The sequence below is a fragment of the Heteronotia binoei genome, chromosome 13 (assembly GCF_032191835.1).
Source record: "Heteronotia binoei isolate CCM8104 ecotype False Entrance Well chromosome 13, APGP_CSIRO_Hbin_v1, whole genome shotgun sequence".
NCBI lineage: Eukaryota > Metazoa > Chordata > Lepidosauria > Squamata > Gekkonidae > Heteronotia > Heteronotia binoei.
In genome coordinates, this window is record NC_083235.1 from 47,849,959 (window position 1) to 47,865,130 (window position 15,172).

Sequence of the window (15,172 nt, forward strand, 5' to 3'; positions counted from 1 at the left end):
ATGTAAGACACTCTTCATACTCCACCTTATTAATAAGTAAAATCTCATCTTAAAGAACATTTCACTCAGTCAAAAAGAGAATATTTCACAGGCTTCTTCAGTGCTTCCATTTCCCCCCATTGGAAACACTGAAAAGAGTCAGTGGAAAGACAGGAAAATACTAGGGTTTTTTCCTTACTGTTTCCACTCCCCCCTACACCTTTAACCAGAGACCCACTTTACCCACTTACTTATGAAACTATTCAAAACTTTAAAGAAAAGAGGCTGGCAGCAATCTACCTGAAAGCCGGTTAAAGCAAGACAGAGCTTTTAGCTCCATGTTCAGCGAGAAAGGAACCAATTTTGTGAATGCTGAAAAGGAAGCAGAAATAGCACATGATGGTGGAATCACAAAGATGTCAGCAGCATTGGGAGGATACAAAGTAACTCACAGAAGTAATTCCACAGCATCACCCTTAGACAGCTATTCAACAGGCAAGAGAACCATAGCAAAGCACTATCTCCTACCTACCATTCAGCCATGCCCTTCTGAACATCATTTCCAGAGCTTCAGAAGAAACATCTCCCTCTGGGACAGTTTGGGATTTCAGCATTCGAAGTACTGTTCTACCACAGCCAGACAGGCAATCCAAAAAGTCTAGCATTGAGAAGGAGATGCTCCCCCACTCTCTTTCACAGCCAAGACCAACTAGTTCAACCAAACTGGTTTCTGTTGTCTGAACACATTTAAAGCTGGCTGAATTTGAACAGAAGGAAGAGGCTGATGAAGGAAGCAACCAATCTGACAACCTATTTGCATTTCCTCAACTATGGTTAAGGGATGGTCACAGCAATTAGCTCAGTATCTTTACCAATGACAAACACATTGAAAAAGAGGCTTAGACAAGGTTATTGCTTTTTGTACTGTTTAGTACTGTTTTTCAATAAAAAGGAGTGAAGAATTCATAGGATATAAAAAAGGAAATACAGAACATATTCCAATTAGAAACTCAAAGGAGAGATTCCAGCTCCTTGAAGTAAGCATGTTAGAAAAGCAATCAGCTATCAGAAGACTAGCACAGAGTAATGTCACTAACCATGCTCAATCAATAATACAGTTCATTACAACAGAAGTAAAAGCTAGAGTTGTGGTTCTGTTCCAAAGGGATTTCTTCTGTACCTTATTCTTGATTTTGCCCTACCAAAAATAGTTAAATCAAACTCAATTCTATCACGATTCAGCCAGTTTAAACTTCAACTTTTGACTTATCATTGTTGAAAATGAAGAAAAAAGTGTACAGACACAACATTCTGTATATTGTTACCTCTGAGCTGAGAATACCAAAATACTATTGGAGGTACAAGAAAACATGTAATCCACGACTCATCTTTGAATAAAATTTTAGTATAACAAACATATAATCACTGATAACATCTAATTTTCTGCCAAAAGAGATGATCTAAACAGCATTCTTCCACCTGCATATTATATTAAAAATCAACTGAGCAATATTAGAAGGTAAGCTAAGCATATTTTTGTTCCCTAATTTCTTGTTAAAGCTAGACAAACAACAGGAAATTGAAGCACTGGACATTACCTAAAGGTTTCTTCTTTACCTAAAGCACTGGACATTACCTAAAGGGGGTAAAGTCATCCAGAACTGGTTACATTGTGCCTCTGCATGCTCAGTTAGGGCTATGCAAATTTGTGTGTGTCACCTATTGGAGAGATGCCAGACTTACCTTCCATTCATGCCCAAGCCCTGCTGCTTATACCATTGTGCACCATATTGAGGTCTTTGTGTTGTGTTCCTCCTGTGCACTTAACTTTTTTTTTGGGGGGGGGGATGATTTTGCTCTCACTGAAAACCTTCAGGTAGGATCCAATGTTTCATCCCCCTTCAGTGTGTATGGAGTAAGTTGAAGCAGAGAAATAACGAGGTCCGCACAGACTTACTGGTTTGAAGTGAGGTTTACTTTATGGTACCATAAGCAGAACCCAGTCGGGCATGGGCCCCCAAAATGACTGAGATACATTTCCTTGTATGCATACAGTTTTCAAGCAAGCTAGCAAGTAGACTGGTGCAAGCTTATCAGATTTCAAAGATCCCGCCTTCACAGAACTCCTAGTAAATTTCCATGACATGGCCCCCCTTACTCTATCTATATGCAGCAAGTCGCCTGTAGGAGGCTGTTCCCTTATCTAATCTTACAGCTGTAGCTCACACCCGCTGGGCGGTAATTTCTAATGGCAGTTTTACAACAGATGCCTTAGTTTGAAGACAAAGCATTTTTTTACATAATATGACAAATATTATTATTATTGGGAGTATTAATTAATTATTCAGGGGCTGCCTCTTCACAGTCATCCAGAACTGGTTAGCTTTTTACCCAAGCTAAGATTCCAAGGGGATCATTATTCTGCATTCATGGCTCTGCCACTTGCTGCAGAATCCTTCTGCTGATGATACTTGATCTGTTATATAATGTCTCAGAAAGGTTGAAAATGACATCCATGTCATGGCTCTGCAAATCTGCTCCACTGTAGCCCTAGTGGAGAAGGCCGATGTTGTTTCTGCTGCTCTAGTTGAGTGTGCAGTGATTTCTTTTGGCAGTGTCAGCCCTTATGTTTCATATGCCTTGATAATTTATTGCTTGACCCAGTAGGCGATGGTGGATTTTGACACTCTTTTTCCTACGTTGTGCGAACTGTGTGAGATGAATAACGAATCCAACAGCCTGAACACAGCTGTCCTGTTCAAGTAGTTGCGCAGAGCCTTGCACACATCCAGTTTGTGCCATGCCTTTTCTTTTGGATGTAGACAAAAGGATGGCAGTGTAACTGGCTGGTTCAAGTAGAAACCTGAATTTACCTTAGTAACAAAGGAGGGATCTGTCCTCACAGTCACAGATTCCTTCTGGAAAATGCACAACTTCTTCCTGGTGGATAATGCTGCCAATTCCTATACTCTCCTAGCTGATATTATGGCGAAGAGGAAAGCTACTTTCCATGATAATAATCTGAGTTCTGTTTATTTTAGTGGTTCAAATGGTGGTTTTGTGAGAGTCATTAAGACTGTATTTAAACTGCCCATAGGAAGTCTATGCCAGACAGGTGGGGCTAGCTGTCTTGTCCCCATAATAAACCTTTTACATGTTTGTTCTTGGATATGTCCCTGATCTTCATTTGGGTGAGGCAGAAGATTAGGGCTGGCCTCCTGGCATTTTAACATGTTTGGCTTGAGACCTTGTTTCCATCCCTCAAAGTCTTGGCCAAAGTCTTGGGACTGGGGGTGAATTTCTCCTGTGGGTTTCTCTGTCTTCTTCTGTGTGGTCATCCCAGCCATCTTCTGTGTTGCCACCACAGCAATCTCCCCAATCTGGATCGACTCCAGCTCTGTTAAGCTCTCCATTGGTTGTTTTCACTGGCTACACTACCCCAGGAACTTCCCTTCCTGAGATCTTCTTATTACTATTACTACTACTTTTGCAAGTTTGTACTTTAAGTTTTATATGGCTTGGAGTGGAGTTCTAGCTTCCTACCAAGCAGTAGGGCTATCCAAAACTGGAGGGTCAGCCTGGCATTTATTCAACAGGAGACACACAAAAATCTGCATAGGTCTACCTAAGTGAGCAGAGGTGTGATCTAACCAGTTCTGGATGACTTCCCCCCACTGAAGGAGAATAACTGATAATCTAGTTCTTCACTCAGCATTTAAGATTAAAGACTATTAAATGCATTTCTGAAAGGCATACCAATAGTGGACAAGATATGACAGAAAAAGTCAGAACCAGTTTTAACATCTCAAATGATTACACCTTTGGCATTAATTTTGTATACTGAATGGCAGTGACCAAGAATACTTGGGGGTTGTATAAATTTAGGCAGTCAAGTAAGAAGTTCAACAGGTATTTTCACCAGTTGACCAGTCTTCAAATGAGAAAAATAGGCAGTACCATCACCAGATCTTAAAATACCGTCAAGAAATGATGCCGCACTATGAGTGTGTGTCTGCAACTTTCTTGCTCTAGTTAGCATCAGCAATTTTGTTATTAATAACGTTTCGGAAGCTATTAATCAAGTTGAGGTAGCCTGATAACCTTCCTCACACTAATGTACTAATTCTTGAGCTTTTCACCTTTAACTGAAAGAATGACCATCATGCCTTAGACATAAGCATTCATATTTAGTATACAGCACTGACTTCTGTCACTTGAGCTTTACTGAAGTATGTATTTATGTATAAATTTCTCCTTTGCATGAAGTGCTGAATTTGTTTGCAGACATAGAATGCATTGCTTCTAGACTCCTCCAAATAATTACACAATTCAAGTACTGACAAGAAATGTTATTGTATGGTAATGGGAGCTGCCAAAGCGTCTGGAGGCTGTTGTTACGCAAAACAGTAGGAAATCTTAGAATCAGCTATGAAATAAATGCTTTGGTAACTGTTCTTATTAAAGATCTTAATCTCAAGAGGTGGTGTTTGACTTGATCTCAAGAAAGGTTAAATTCTAAGACATGGAGGAATTTTTATCTATTTTTTTTTAAAGAGTACAAGAAATTAAAGTAAGGAGACAGATATATATCACGCATTTCACGCTACCAAGAGAGGCATGAAAATTGTGTTCTGTGGGCAGAAATCCTTGAGCCCACAGAGATGATTGTCTGGATCCAAGCCTCTGTCATTATAAAAAATCAGCCTTGGAAATCCTCTGGCTCAAGAAATCCTTCCTCCCCAGGCAGACACTTCCCAGCAAAACACAGTGTTTTGCACGACTTCAAGAAGAAAGGCATTTTGGTTCTGCTCCTGTCTATAATGGAAGCCCAGTTTGTAGGCACCTGAACAAACATAGAGCTAGAAGTGATCCCAAATGTTATCTAGTCCAACCCCCTATATAATGCAGGAAATTCACAACTACCTTCCCCCCTCCCCCAGTGACCCCTGCTCTATGATATCCAAGTTGAATGCAACTACACCCTGTGGCTAGTTGTAAGCCAGATCTCAGTCTCTAAGACACATGAAGAAAGAGGTGGAGGAGGGAGTTCCTGGGCCCAAGAACATATTCGAGGCACATTCTTATAACATGGTTTACCCAAATATAGTCAAAGGGTGAACTCAAAAGTAGCATATCTACACTATAACTGCAACCTGAGAACATCTGCCAACAGGACAATTAATTTGTGTCTTGCAATTGCCACATCTTTTATAAGATTTCTTCCATCAATACCCAGCCATAAAATGTTATTAAAAACAAGCTCTAAAATGCCTAATACCTGCTGACTAGCAAAGAAAAATGTTTAAGTAATCTGCATCTGGAAGAATATCCAAGCAGAAGATTTAATAAAGACTCACTGAGACATTACTCAAACTAAACCTACCTTTTAAATCTGAAAGGCATTATATTAGATCACTGGGTTTTTTTTAACCTAGGTAACTTACTAGACAGGAGCCCTATGGTGCAGAGTGGTAAACTGCAGTACTGCAGTCCAAGCTCTGCTCACAACCTAAGTTCAATCCTGGCAGAAGCTGGGTTCAGGTAGCTGGCTCAAAGCTGACTCAGCCTTTCATCCTTCTGAGGTTGGTAAAATGAGTACCCAGTTTGCTGGGGGTACAGTGTAGATGACTGGGGAAGACAATGGCAAGCCACCCCATAAAAAAAAAGTCTGCCAAGAAAACATCATGATGTGACATCACCCCTTGAGTTGGTAACAAATCAGTGCTTGCACCTTTACATTCTTAGCTTGCTAGACTAGTACGCACGCAAATTCATTCTGTTCCATGCCATATGTTTAAACACACCAATCAGCAATGTGACTGGGAAGGGAAGTATGACGTTACTTGCACCACACAAAGCACTTGCAGATAATCTAGATAATCTGGAACAAGAAGAGTTATGGTTCTTGAGAAATTTATTCAAATGAAACCAGTAACTTTTTCCTGTACATCCTAGCAAGCTAGGCTCTTGTATGGCTACAACTGCATTTTTCCTAATCACTATGACTACACAACTATTGTCAGCCCTATCAGTATTTGTCTGTATATATGATTGCTCAAGGACAGTCAGGATTGGTTGCATATAGAGTAATCTGGTCCTTATTCCGCTTGGATCTGCTCCTCAAAGGCATCTTCTACATCAAAGAACACAAACATCCTCTGCATTTGCCCTTATACAAAATAGAACTAATGTAGCTATACTAATACTTCCCACCAACTGATATATCTCTTGACTATACCAAGAGCTCCCAGATTTTTATTAACAGTGTACTATACCTACTATTTAAACAGCATAAGTATCTCTTTACTAACACTAGGAATCAGCATCCTTCTGAATCCACAAATCCATGCTGTAACTGAAGGGACTGGAACCTCTGATACTCACGATGAAGGTTCTTTCTGCTCTGAGGTTAGGAGGGCATCTTGAAATAAGTGATTCCCACTAATTGTTCAAGGAGGCAGGATCAAGCTCTTCAACTTCCTGTCTCCCAGGTGGGAGTTGCTTGGTTACTTAATGAACAGGAAGGAACAAAACAGAGATAAGACAACAAGAAGAGGTTAGAAGCATAACAGATGATAACCAATAAAACAAAGTAGGAGTCAAGTTGTACATTTAAGACCAACGTTTTATTCATTATTATTTAGTCTTAAAGGTGCAACTTGACTGCTACTTGGTTCTACTGCTTCAGACCAACACTGCCGCCCATTTGGATCTATCTAGATGATGAACAAAGAAGAGATGTGAATGACATTAAAGAAGAATTAGCACCAAACAACATCTTCCCCATGAAAACTGATGATATAGATTTGATCAGACTCAGGCTCCTGCTTTTGTAGACATTCCTCTATTCTGACTGGGGAGGGTGAGGGGGGAAGATAAGATGCTCTTCTAATTTCAGAGCAGAAGGAATCCTCATGGTGAGTATCTAAGGTTCTTGCTCTGTGGAGGAAAGTATCTTGGAATGGGTCTTCCAACAGCAAGGTCACAGTGACAGGTGGGAATTGACCATCTTCCACCATATCCTGTAGCACTCTACATCCAACAGTGGCATCAGTTGAGGGAAAAGTATTAAGGCTGTAGGGTCTGATGAAGATTAAAGACCATGTTGCCACCTTGCATACTTCCTCACTGAGGCTTGATGATCAAAGGCTACAATAGCAGCTGCACTTCTCAAGTAGACTTTGATCCCTGCTGGAACCAGAATGCTGCTTGCCTTGTAAACTTGGGAGATGCACTGTAGTATGACATAGCTGTTGGCCTATCTGGACATCAACTTCCCTTATTTGGGGCTGTCAATGAAATAAAAAGAGAAAGAGATCTGGGAGACTGAAGGAGGCAGTCTGGGAAAACCTGGAAAACTTTATAGCATAGCCAGACTGGATGGGTTGCAGAACCCAGTGGTCTGACTAGACTGAAGCCACTGAGTTGGAATTCCTGAAGCTAGCCATGCTCAGGAATGTCCCTGGCATCATAGTTTCCTTGCCTGGCAAGCTGAACAGGCCTGTCATACCTATAGGACTGGAGCTGGAATAATCTGTTGGCATGGGGGCCTCTTGAAGGGAGCTTCAAGTGCTTGACCACTAACTCTCCTTTGATGACCCTCTGAGATGAGGTGTTATAAGAACAAAAAGAATGAGAGGGAAAGGATCTCCCACCATCCCTTTGCAGACTCTTGGGCATGGTCCTCTTATTATCTCTAGTTTCCACCAGGATTTTGTTGAGACAGTCCATGAATAGCCTTCCACCCTGAAGTGGGCAGGCTATTACTACAAACTTTGAACGAGGATCTCCTTGCCATGTGTGAAGCCATACAGCGCATCTAGCCATAGAGCAGTCGCCCTGGAGCAGAGTATAAAATTACTGTATTGGGTGAGGTGTCCACTAGGAAGGTAACTGCCCTGGGAATGAAGTTGGCACCCTCTATTGCCCTTCAGTTGTTGCTGGAAGTGAGTTGGACCAGCTTCAGTGTCCACACAATGGTTGCTCTAGAGATTAAAGCAGAGATAGCTGCTGCCCTGATAGACACTGCCATGGAATTCCTACAGTGCATAGACCACTTTTCTGTCCAATCTATGAATCCAACACCATCCTTAGGGTCCAGGCCAGTGGACTATAGTGTTGCTGGGGGGAGGGGGATTCTTGCTCCTTTGGGGCCTGGATTTATTCCCTAAGGCTTCCCTTCTGGGGTCAAGGATTTGTGAGGTCTAGGGCCAGGATGACTAAGGATAAAAGGGATTGGTAGACTCAGGCCCATAGCAAAAAAATTTTGGGTGGAGGGGCCCCCGAGGTAAGAAATTTGGTGGGAGGGCCACGGGGCCAGATGGCCCCGCTTGCACCGAAGGCTTCTCTTGAGGAGCCCTTCATGCAAATTCCACCCTCGGTCCTCCACTGGGTTTCCCCGTGGTGCTGGAAAGGTCAGCGAGGCCAGATGGCCCCATTTGCACTGAAGGCTTCTCCTGAGGAGCCCTTCGTGCAAACCCCACCCCCGCTGGGCTTTCCTCTTCATGTAAACTCCACTCCTGGTCCCCTGCTGGGCTTTTCCACAGCGCGGGAAAGGCCAGTGGGGCCAGACTGCCCCGTTTGCACCAAAGGATCCTCTTGAGGAGCCCTTTGTGCAAACTCCACCCCCCCCCCGAGGCTTTCCTGGAAACTCCACCCCCCACAGGCTTTCATGGAAAGGCCAGCAGGGCTAGATGTTCCTGTTTGCTCCGAAGGCTCCTCTTGAGGAGCCCTTGGTGCAAACTCCAAACCCAATCCCCCGTTGGGCTTTTCCACAGCACAGGAAAGGTCAGTGGGGTCAGATTGCCCCATTTGCACCAAAGGTTCTTCTTGAGGAGCCCTTTGTGCAAACTCCGCCCCCGCTGGGCTTTTCCATGGTGTGGGAAAGGCCAGCGGGACCAAATTGCCATTTGCACCAAGGTCGCGCAAACGCCACCCCCTCTGAGCAGCAGCAGCCCTGGAGGCCCTCCAACAGAGAGGAAAGGGGTTTTAAATAGAGGGGCCGTGCCCCCCTGCCTGCCCTCCCGGTGGCTATGGGCCTGGTAGACATCCACATTGAACAGGAACATGGGATGGTCAGCAACTTTGGGCATCTCCTCTGAGGAAGACTCTCCTGCCTCCCTCTTTGGTTCTGACTGTGAAGACTGGCTGCCCTAGACAGTGGCAGCTGAGGAAGAGACTTTATGGGCTGCCTTGTTGGATCACTGAAAGGAAGAGCCCCAACGAGATGAAGTATGCTCCTCTCTACACCTAGGCCCTTGCTCGTGGGCAGGTGAGGGTGACCTTGGGTTGGAGTGCTTGGACTTCTGAGAAGAGGTGGGAGAATAGGGTTCTCCCATGCCTTGCTGCTCCTCTGTTGTAGCATTTAAAACAGACAATAATAAGTAGCCTGATTTATAGAAGTTTTTAATCAGATGGTGGTATTTATTTATTTATGTACCTACCTACCTAAAATTTGTATGCCACCCACTCCATATGGACTCTGGGAGGCTCAGTCACAATACCACAATAACAATACCTTATGGATATAAAATCAAAACATATATAACAATTTATAATTTAAAAACTTAAAAATGGTGCTATAAAATTTTTTACATTATAGTTCTTAATTCTCTGTATTGCTCTATTAGGTGTCTTATAGATGGATGATAGTATCCAGCGACATACTAGTGGCAGCTCCTCACGCATTAGTTACTGTAGGCCTGCTGGAAAAGATCAGTTTTACAGGCCCTGCGGAATTGGGAGAGATCCCGCAGGGCTCTCATGGCCTCTGGAAGTGCGTTCCATAGATTAGGGGCTGCCACAGAGAAGGCCCTCGCCCGTGTAGAGCATATGGTAGGTACCCTATTATACAACAGTGCTCCATAGGTGTTGAACAGTAGTTCAGCCTCATATACTTCATAAGGTTGTTGTCAGGATTACATGAAGGAAAGGAAAATGATGCAAGGCACTTTAGCTCCCACTGGAAAGAAAGATGGTATATAAATGAAGTAACTATATAAATTACTGATGTGGCAACCTTTGGGAGGTTTCACACATTTTCATGTATTGCATTTGCTTTTATTTATTTATATCCCACTTTTCTCTCCAGTTGGAATTTAAAGCATCTTAGAACATAATTCTTCCTTCCTCCACTCTCACCACAACCCTGTTAGGTAGGCCAGGCTAAGAATTTGTGACAAACCTAAGGTCACACAGAGAGCTTCCACAGAAGTAGTCATTCAAACCCAAGTTCCCCAGGATCCTAGTCCAACATTCTACCCGCTATGCCACATCAGCTTTTCACCTCCAATGCATCACTTATGTACAGTTAATTCAGTACAGTCTCCTGAATAAAACCATGTTTTAAAAAGTTAAAAGGTATACTCTAGTCAGCATAGCTTTAACACAATTTACCTGATGAGGAAAATGCAGAAACAGCCTCATCATTAGCCTACTTCAGCTTTCAGTTAGACAACAGGGAAAAACATGTTCCACTTATGATACAACTGCCCTTACTAATTAATCCAGCTTTGGTGATAAAAGTCCAAGATTAAACCTTCTGTAGTTTTCTTCTACTATTTCTTAGCATTGCTATACATCTACTTGTTAGCTAGTAACCCTAAGGCACAGTAGCCTGTTTTGGGCATTCTGTAAAATATTCCTCTACAACTAGAGGAAATATCTAAATAATAATTCTCAAATTTAGTGCAAAGGTATGCCAAGTATTTCTCAGAACATTCTTAAAGCCTTACAAAGAATCAAGCTTTTTTTCAAAATCAGGCCTAGGTTAAATGTTATATCTGGTTCCTCAGAATGGGCAGAGAAGTTGAGCACTGGTTCCAAATCACTTCCTGGACATCAAACACTATCTTGTCATTTATCCAGTCAGTCAAAACAATGTTTCCATCTAAACATGTAATATTTAGGTCCTAAAAGCAAATAATTGAATCCAGTTTTTAAAATCCATTTTTCATAGTCAATTGCAACAAAACTCAGATACTGAATTTTAAATAATTATTACAAATTTACTGCAATTACAAATTCAGGGAAAGACAATAAGCTGAAACCAAAGTAAAAGAGATTCCTAGTTTCACATTTATAAGCATTAAGAATTAAACATGCCGTATTTTTAAAATAGGCTACTTTTAAACATTTGTTTACTTCATTTATACCTTGCCTTTCTTCCCAGTGCATCTTATATTGTTCCCATCTCCTCCATTTTATCCTAACAACAACCCTGTGAGGCAAATTAGGCTGAATATGCGTGAGTGGCTCAAGGTCACCCACCCCAGCTTCCATGGTAGAACAGAAATTCAAATCTGGATCTCACACACCCTAGACAAGTACTTTAACCACTGTGGTAAAACAACATAGTGTTTTCACATCAAATCACTTTACCGTTTAGAACTTTCTGATGTATGTTTCAGATCAAAATGGATAATCAAAAGCAGAGAATACATGAGATTAAGATATTCTAAAGCAAGCCCACGTGGTTCCAATGATCAATTCATAAGATCTGGATATATGTATCTCACTGCCTTCAATACAATTTACCCTCGAGTAAATGTGCACACAATAACGATTTTAATAGCATTCTTTCTGTATGTAAAGCATTTGTTCTACAGAAAACCTAAAATGCTTGAGGAAATACTTTAGTATTCAAAGTGCAATACTTAGCAATCCTTGTCTGTGCCAAAGCTACTACTTTTTTAGAAATGAACATTTGATATGAAAAATAACTCGCTCAGGGCCTCCACAGTCATTCATCTCATTTTTTAGTATATAATGTCAATTATAAGGTCATTGCCCCTTACTGCCTGTTATCAGAGCACACTGCTAGGAGTGCTTCATGAGGAACTGTCAAAAAGGAGAAACCTACATTCTAACAAAAATTGAACAGAGTGTACACAAACTAAAGCAACTACCTACTTTTTTCCTCTGAAGGTACCAGATTTTCATTTTTTTCTCTGCCATACTGCAACTCAGTCTTACTTAGAATCAGCAACTGAGCCACAATTATTCCACATTCCAATCTAGCACACTTGTTTTAAGACCCCATTTTGGAGTTTATCACACAAGAATCCTATAAACACTTTCATATTTTGTCAGCCCAATATAAACAATCCTAAAAATTCCATACTATTTATCAGAAAAATCTGTGCACATGAAAATTAAAACTATTTTCACGCTTGTGATTAAATTCAACAAAAATGCAGCAGTTAAATCATTAACCATGTGCATTTATTTAAAATTAATACTAAAACAAAAAATAACTTATTAACATGTAAAAATACTATTTTAAAAAGATCTGCCTTCAAACTAGGAAACATTTCTAATGTCTAATTTTTTTTCTCTTGAGGTTTTATACACTTTTTCTAAGACTACAATTCTACAAATACTTAGCTGGGAGAATGATCCATTAAAACATGCATAAAACATCCAATAAAACTGTTTAAGACAGAAACTGCAATGGCACTCTTCCACATCCAACTACATATTCTTATAAAAAGACACAGTATAGATCTTGCTGGTTTGTAATGTTAATTTTTTAATACATGAAAGCTTAATATCCTTTTACTGTGTAATACAAGGGACTATATAACCTTACACCAGCTTTACTACAGAAGTTGATTCAAACAGAGCAGCACAAGATCAAAATAAAGGATACAAAGAGGCTGACACTGATTCAAGTTTATGCTCAAAGCAGCTTTTCACATCACCTCCCTCCGTTTCATCATCTCGTGTGAAGTTTCAAGCGAAATGTTTCTTTCAATGTCCATTTCTTAACAACTCCCTCTCTCCTGAGAGGGGGAGCGAGAGAGAGTTGAGGAGTTTACTTTTCTCTTGAGGCCTGGAAGCTTTTTAAACAGTCTTTCCGACTACAGGTTCAATCTCAACTACACACTGAGGCTCACTCGTTTGTTCCCATCCAGCTGAGCTCACTAGCTCTTCCCATTTCCTTCTTTTAGTATGATTATATACACACACCGCTCAGAAACTCTGTATTCTCTGACACACAAACTGGGCCCTCTAGTCTTCCCCACCCCCAATGAACGAATGTAAATGCAGTCAGTTGTGCTCCGCAACTTCCAGTTCCTCGCCACGCTAAGCGCTTCATCTCTTCACTCTTTCCCAAACGGCCTCATAGAAAACACTCTTTCGCCTCAACACCCACTTTACATAATATCGCAACATGCATTTCTCCCTCTCGACAACAACAAAAATAAATAAATTATGGGGCCCTTTCACCCGCCTTTCTTCTCCGTCTCTTTTGAAAAAACCAACGCGGTTCCCCAGAGAACACAAGAAAGCAAGGCCCCACGCCTAGCCCCCCCCCCTTTTCCTTCGGGTTTCCACCAGCAACCTCCCACCCCCTTTCCATAACGTCCTTGGGGCCAAGAGGTACCCCTCTAACCGCTCCTCACCTGTCAGTCGTAGCTTGACGGGCCCATTCCTCCGGACCCCTTGGTTGGACATGTCACCCCGTGGGATACTTCGGGAACTCGGCGCCCCGTTCCCCGCAGCCCTCCCTGACGGGGTTGGGGTGCGCAGCGCAGCGCAGCAGCCGCTAATGGAGTTGGGCTGGACGAGGGTCAGAACAGCGGCGGCGGCGGCGGCGGCCGCCGAAGGAAGAAAAGCCCGGATGTGCCCAGCGTCGCCATAAGCCGCGCTAGCGTCGAGGAGGAGGAGGAGACGTAGCCGCCTTTCCTTCCGCCCCCTGCCCGAGGCTCAGGCGGCGAGCACAACAAGCGGCAGACGGAGAGACTACTTTGGTCTGAGGCTGGATGTGTGCGGTTAACACGGGGGTTTCGCGGTCCCCTCCCCTCCCAGAGTCTCGTCACCCTTCGACAAGTTACTCACTCCCCGTTCGCCTCCTCTTCTTCCTCGTGGAAGGGAAAGAGGCCTCTTTAAGGTGGTGGCGAATCGATAGAACACATCACACCAAGGCTTGGCAGATGCCCTTGATGTTACATGCTCACTTTAATATCACATACACTTTTCTGAAATTTAATGTAAGTATCATCCTGACCTGAGCAGCCCAGGCTAGCCTGATCTCATCACATCTTGGAAGCTAAGCAGCCTGGTATTCGAATGGGAGACCGCAGGAGTGAGGAACTCATTTGTTTTGAGGGCCGGATCTGACATAAATTAGACCTTGTCCGACCAGGCTGGCTGGGCCATGTGTATACCTATTTAAGATTAGGTAGCAGAGATATAAACTTTTTAAAGGACACAGACAAACATGACTAAAGTTTGGGGTTTTTTTAAATCTAAAACATTCTTAAAACATTAGCATTTGTTGATCATAAAGGTGCTTGCTTTGTATTTCTCCCATGGGATCCAGGGAACTGGGCAAAGGAAACTGGCTGTTTCCCTCCCTCCCCAGGGGACCAGGAGGGGGAGGAGCCTCAGCCAATGGAGAAAGCTGAGGTTTTGCTCTGTAGCTGGAGTGATTGAGCAAGCCTTGTAAAGCAAGCTGTTATGCAGAAGGAAGCAAGAGAGACGGAGAAGGAAGCAGGCAAGAGCCAGTTGTTTAGGGGCCTGATAAGAGCCCCCCGGGCCATGTGTTTTACACCTCTGCTCTAAAGCATGCTGGGGTTGTGACGTGAAACAAACCATGGTAAATCTTACCTTTGAGGGTCTCTTGCCTTGAAAACCCTATGGGGTTGCCATAAGCCAGCTGACAGCACTTACCATTATTACTCTGTTTAACAGGCCACAGCTTCAACTTGCATCCTGATCTTATGTATTATCACTCAAAAGTAAGTTCCACTGAATCCAATGGGACAGTCCAATTTGCATAGGGGTTCAGGATGACTGAAGCATGTTACACTGGAAATGAACTATGATCTCACAATGAGCACTGCAGCCTACAGATTCTTCACAAGCACTGACAGGTACCTTTTGACAGAGAAAATATATTTCCAGTGCTTTCTTCTTTAAACAAGGTATAGACCACTATGGCTGCACTTCCAGACTTCCCTTCTTTTGATACCCATGATTCCCACACAACTCTAGGACCTCACTGAACTAAATGGGTGCAAAGGCAAGAAACTCTGTTCCAGGCTATGGAAATAGACTGTGATGCCAGAAAGCATGCTGTCTTGCTGCAGTATGCTGGAGAGTAAATATGTAGCATTTTCACTATCCTACCAGACCCTGGTGGAGATGACTTTATCACAAAGCAAACAAAGTACTAACAAAGTATTTT

General features: G+C 42.5%; 1 protein-coding gene across 1 annotated transcript in view; it reads right to left on the reverse strand.

The window, feature by feature from the left end:
- SMURF2 (SMAD specific E3 ubiquitin protein ligase 2) overlaps positions 1–13,772 on the reverse strand; it is a 126,037-nt gene extending 112,265 nt beyond the window's left edge. Inside the window, exon 1 of the mRNA XM_060253440.1 lies at positions 13,386–13,772. Within this exon, the coding sequence (XP_060109423.1) occupies positions 13,386–13,437 (52 nt within the window). The 5' untranslated portion in view covers positions 13,438–13,772. The remainder of the gene's footprint in view (positions 1–13,385) is intronic.
- Between the last annotated feature and the right edge of the window lie 1,400 nt (positions 13,773–15,172).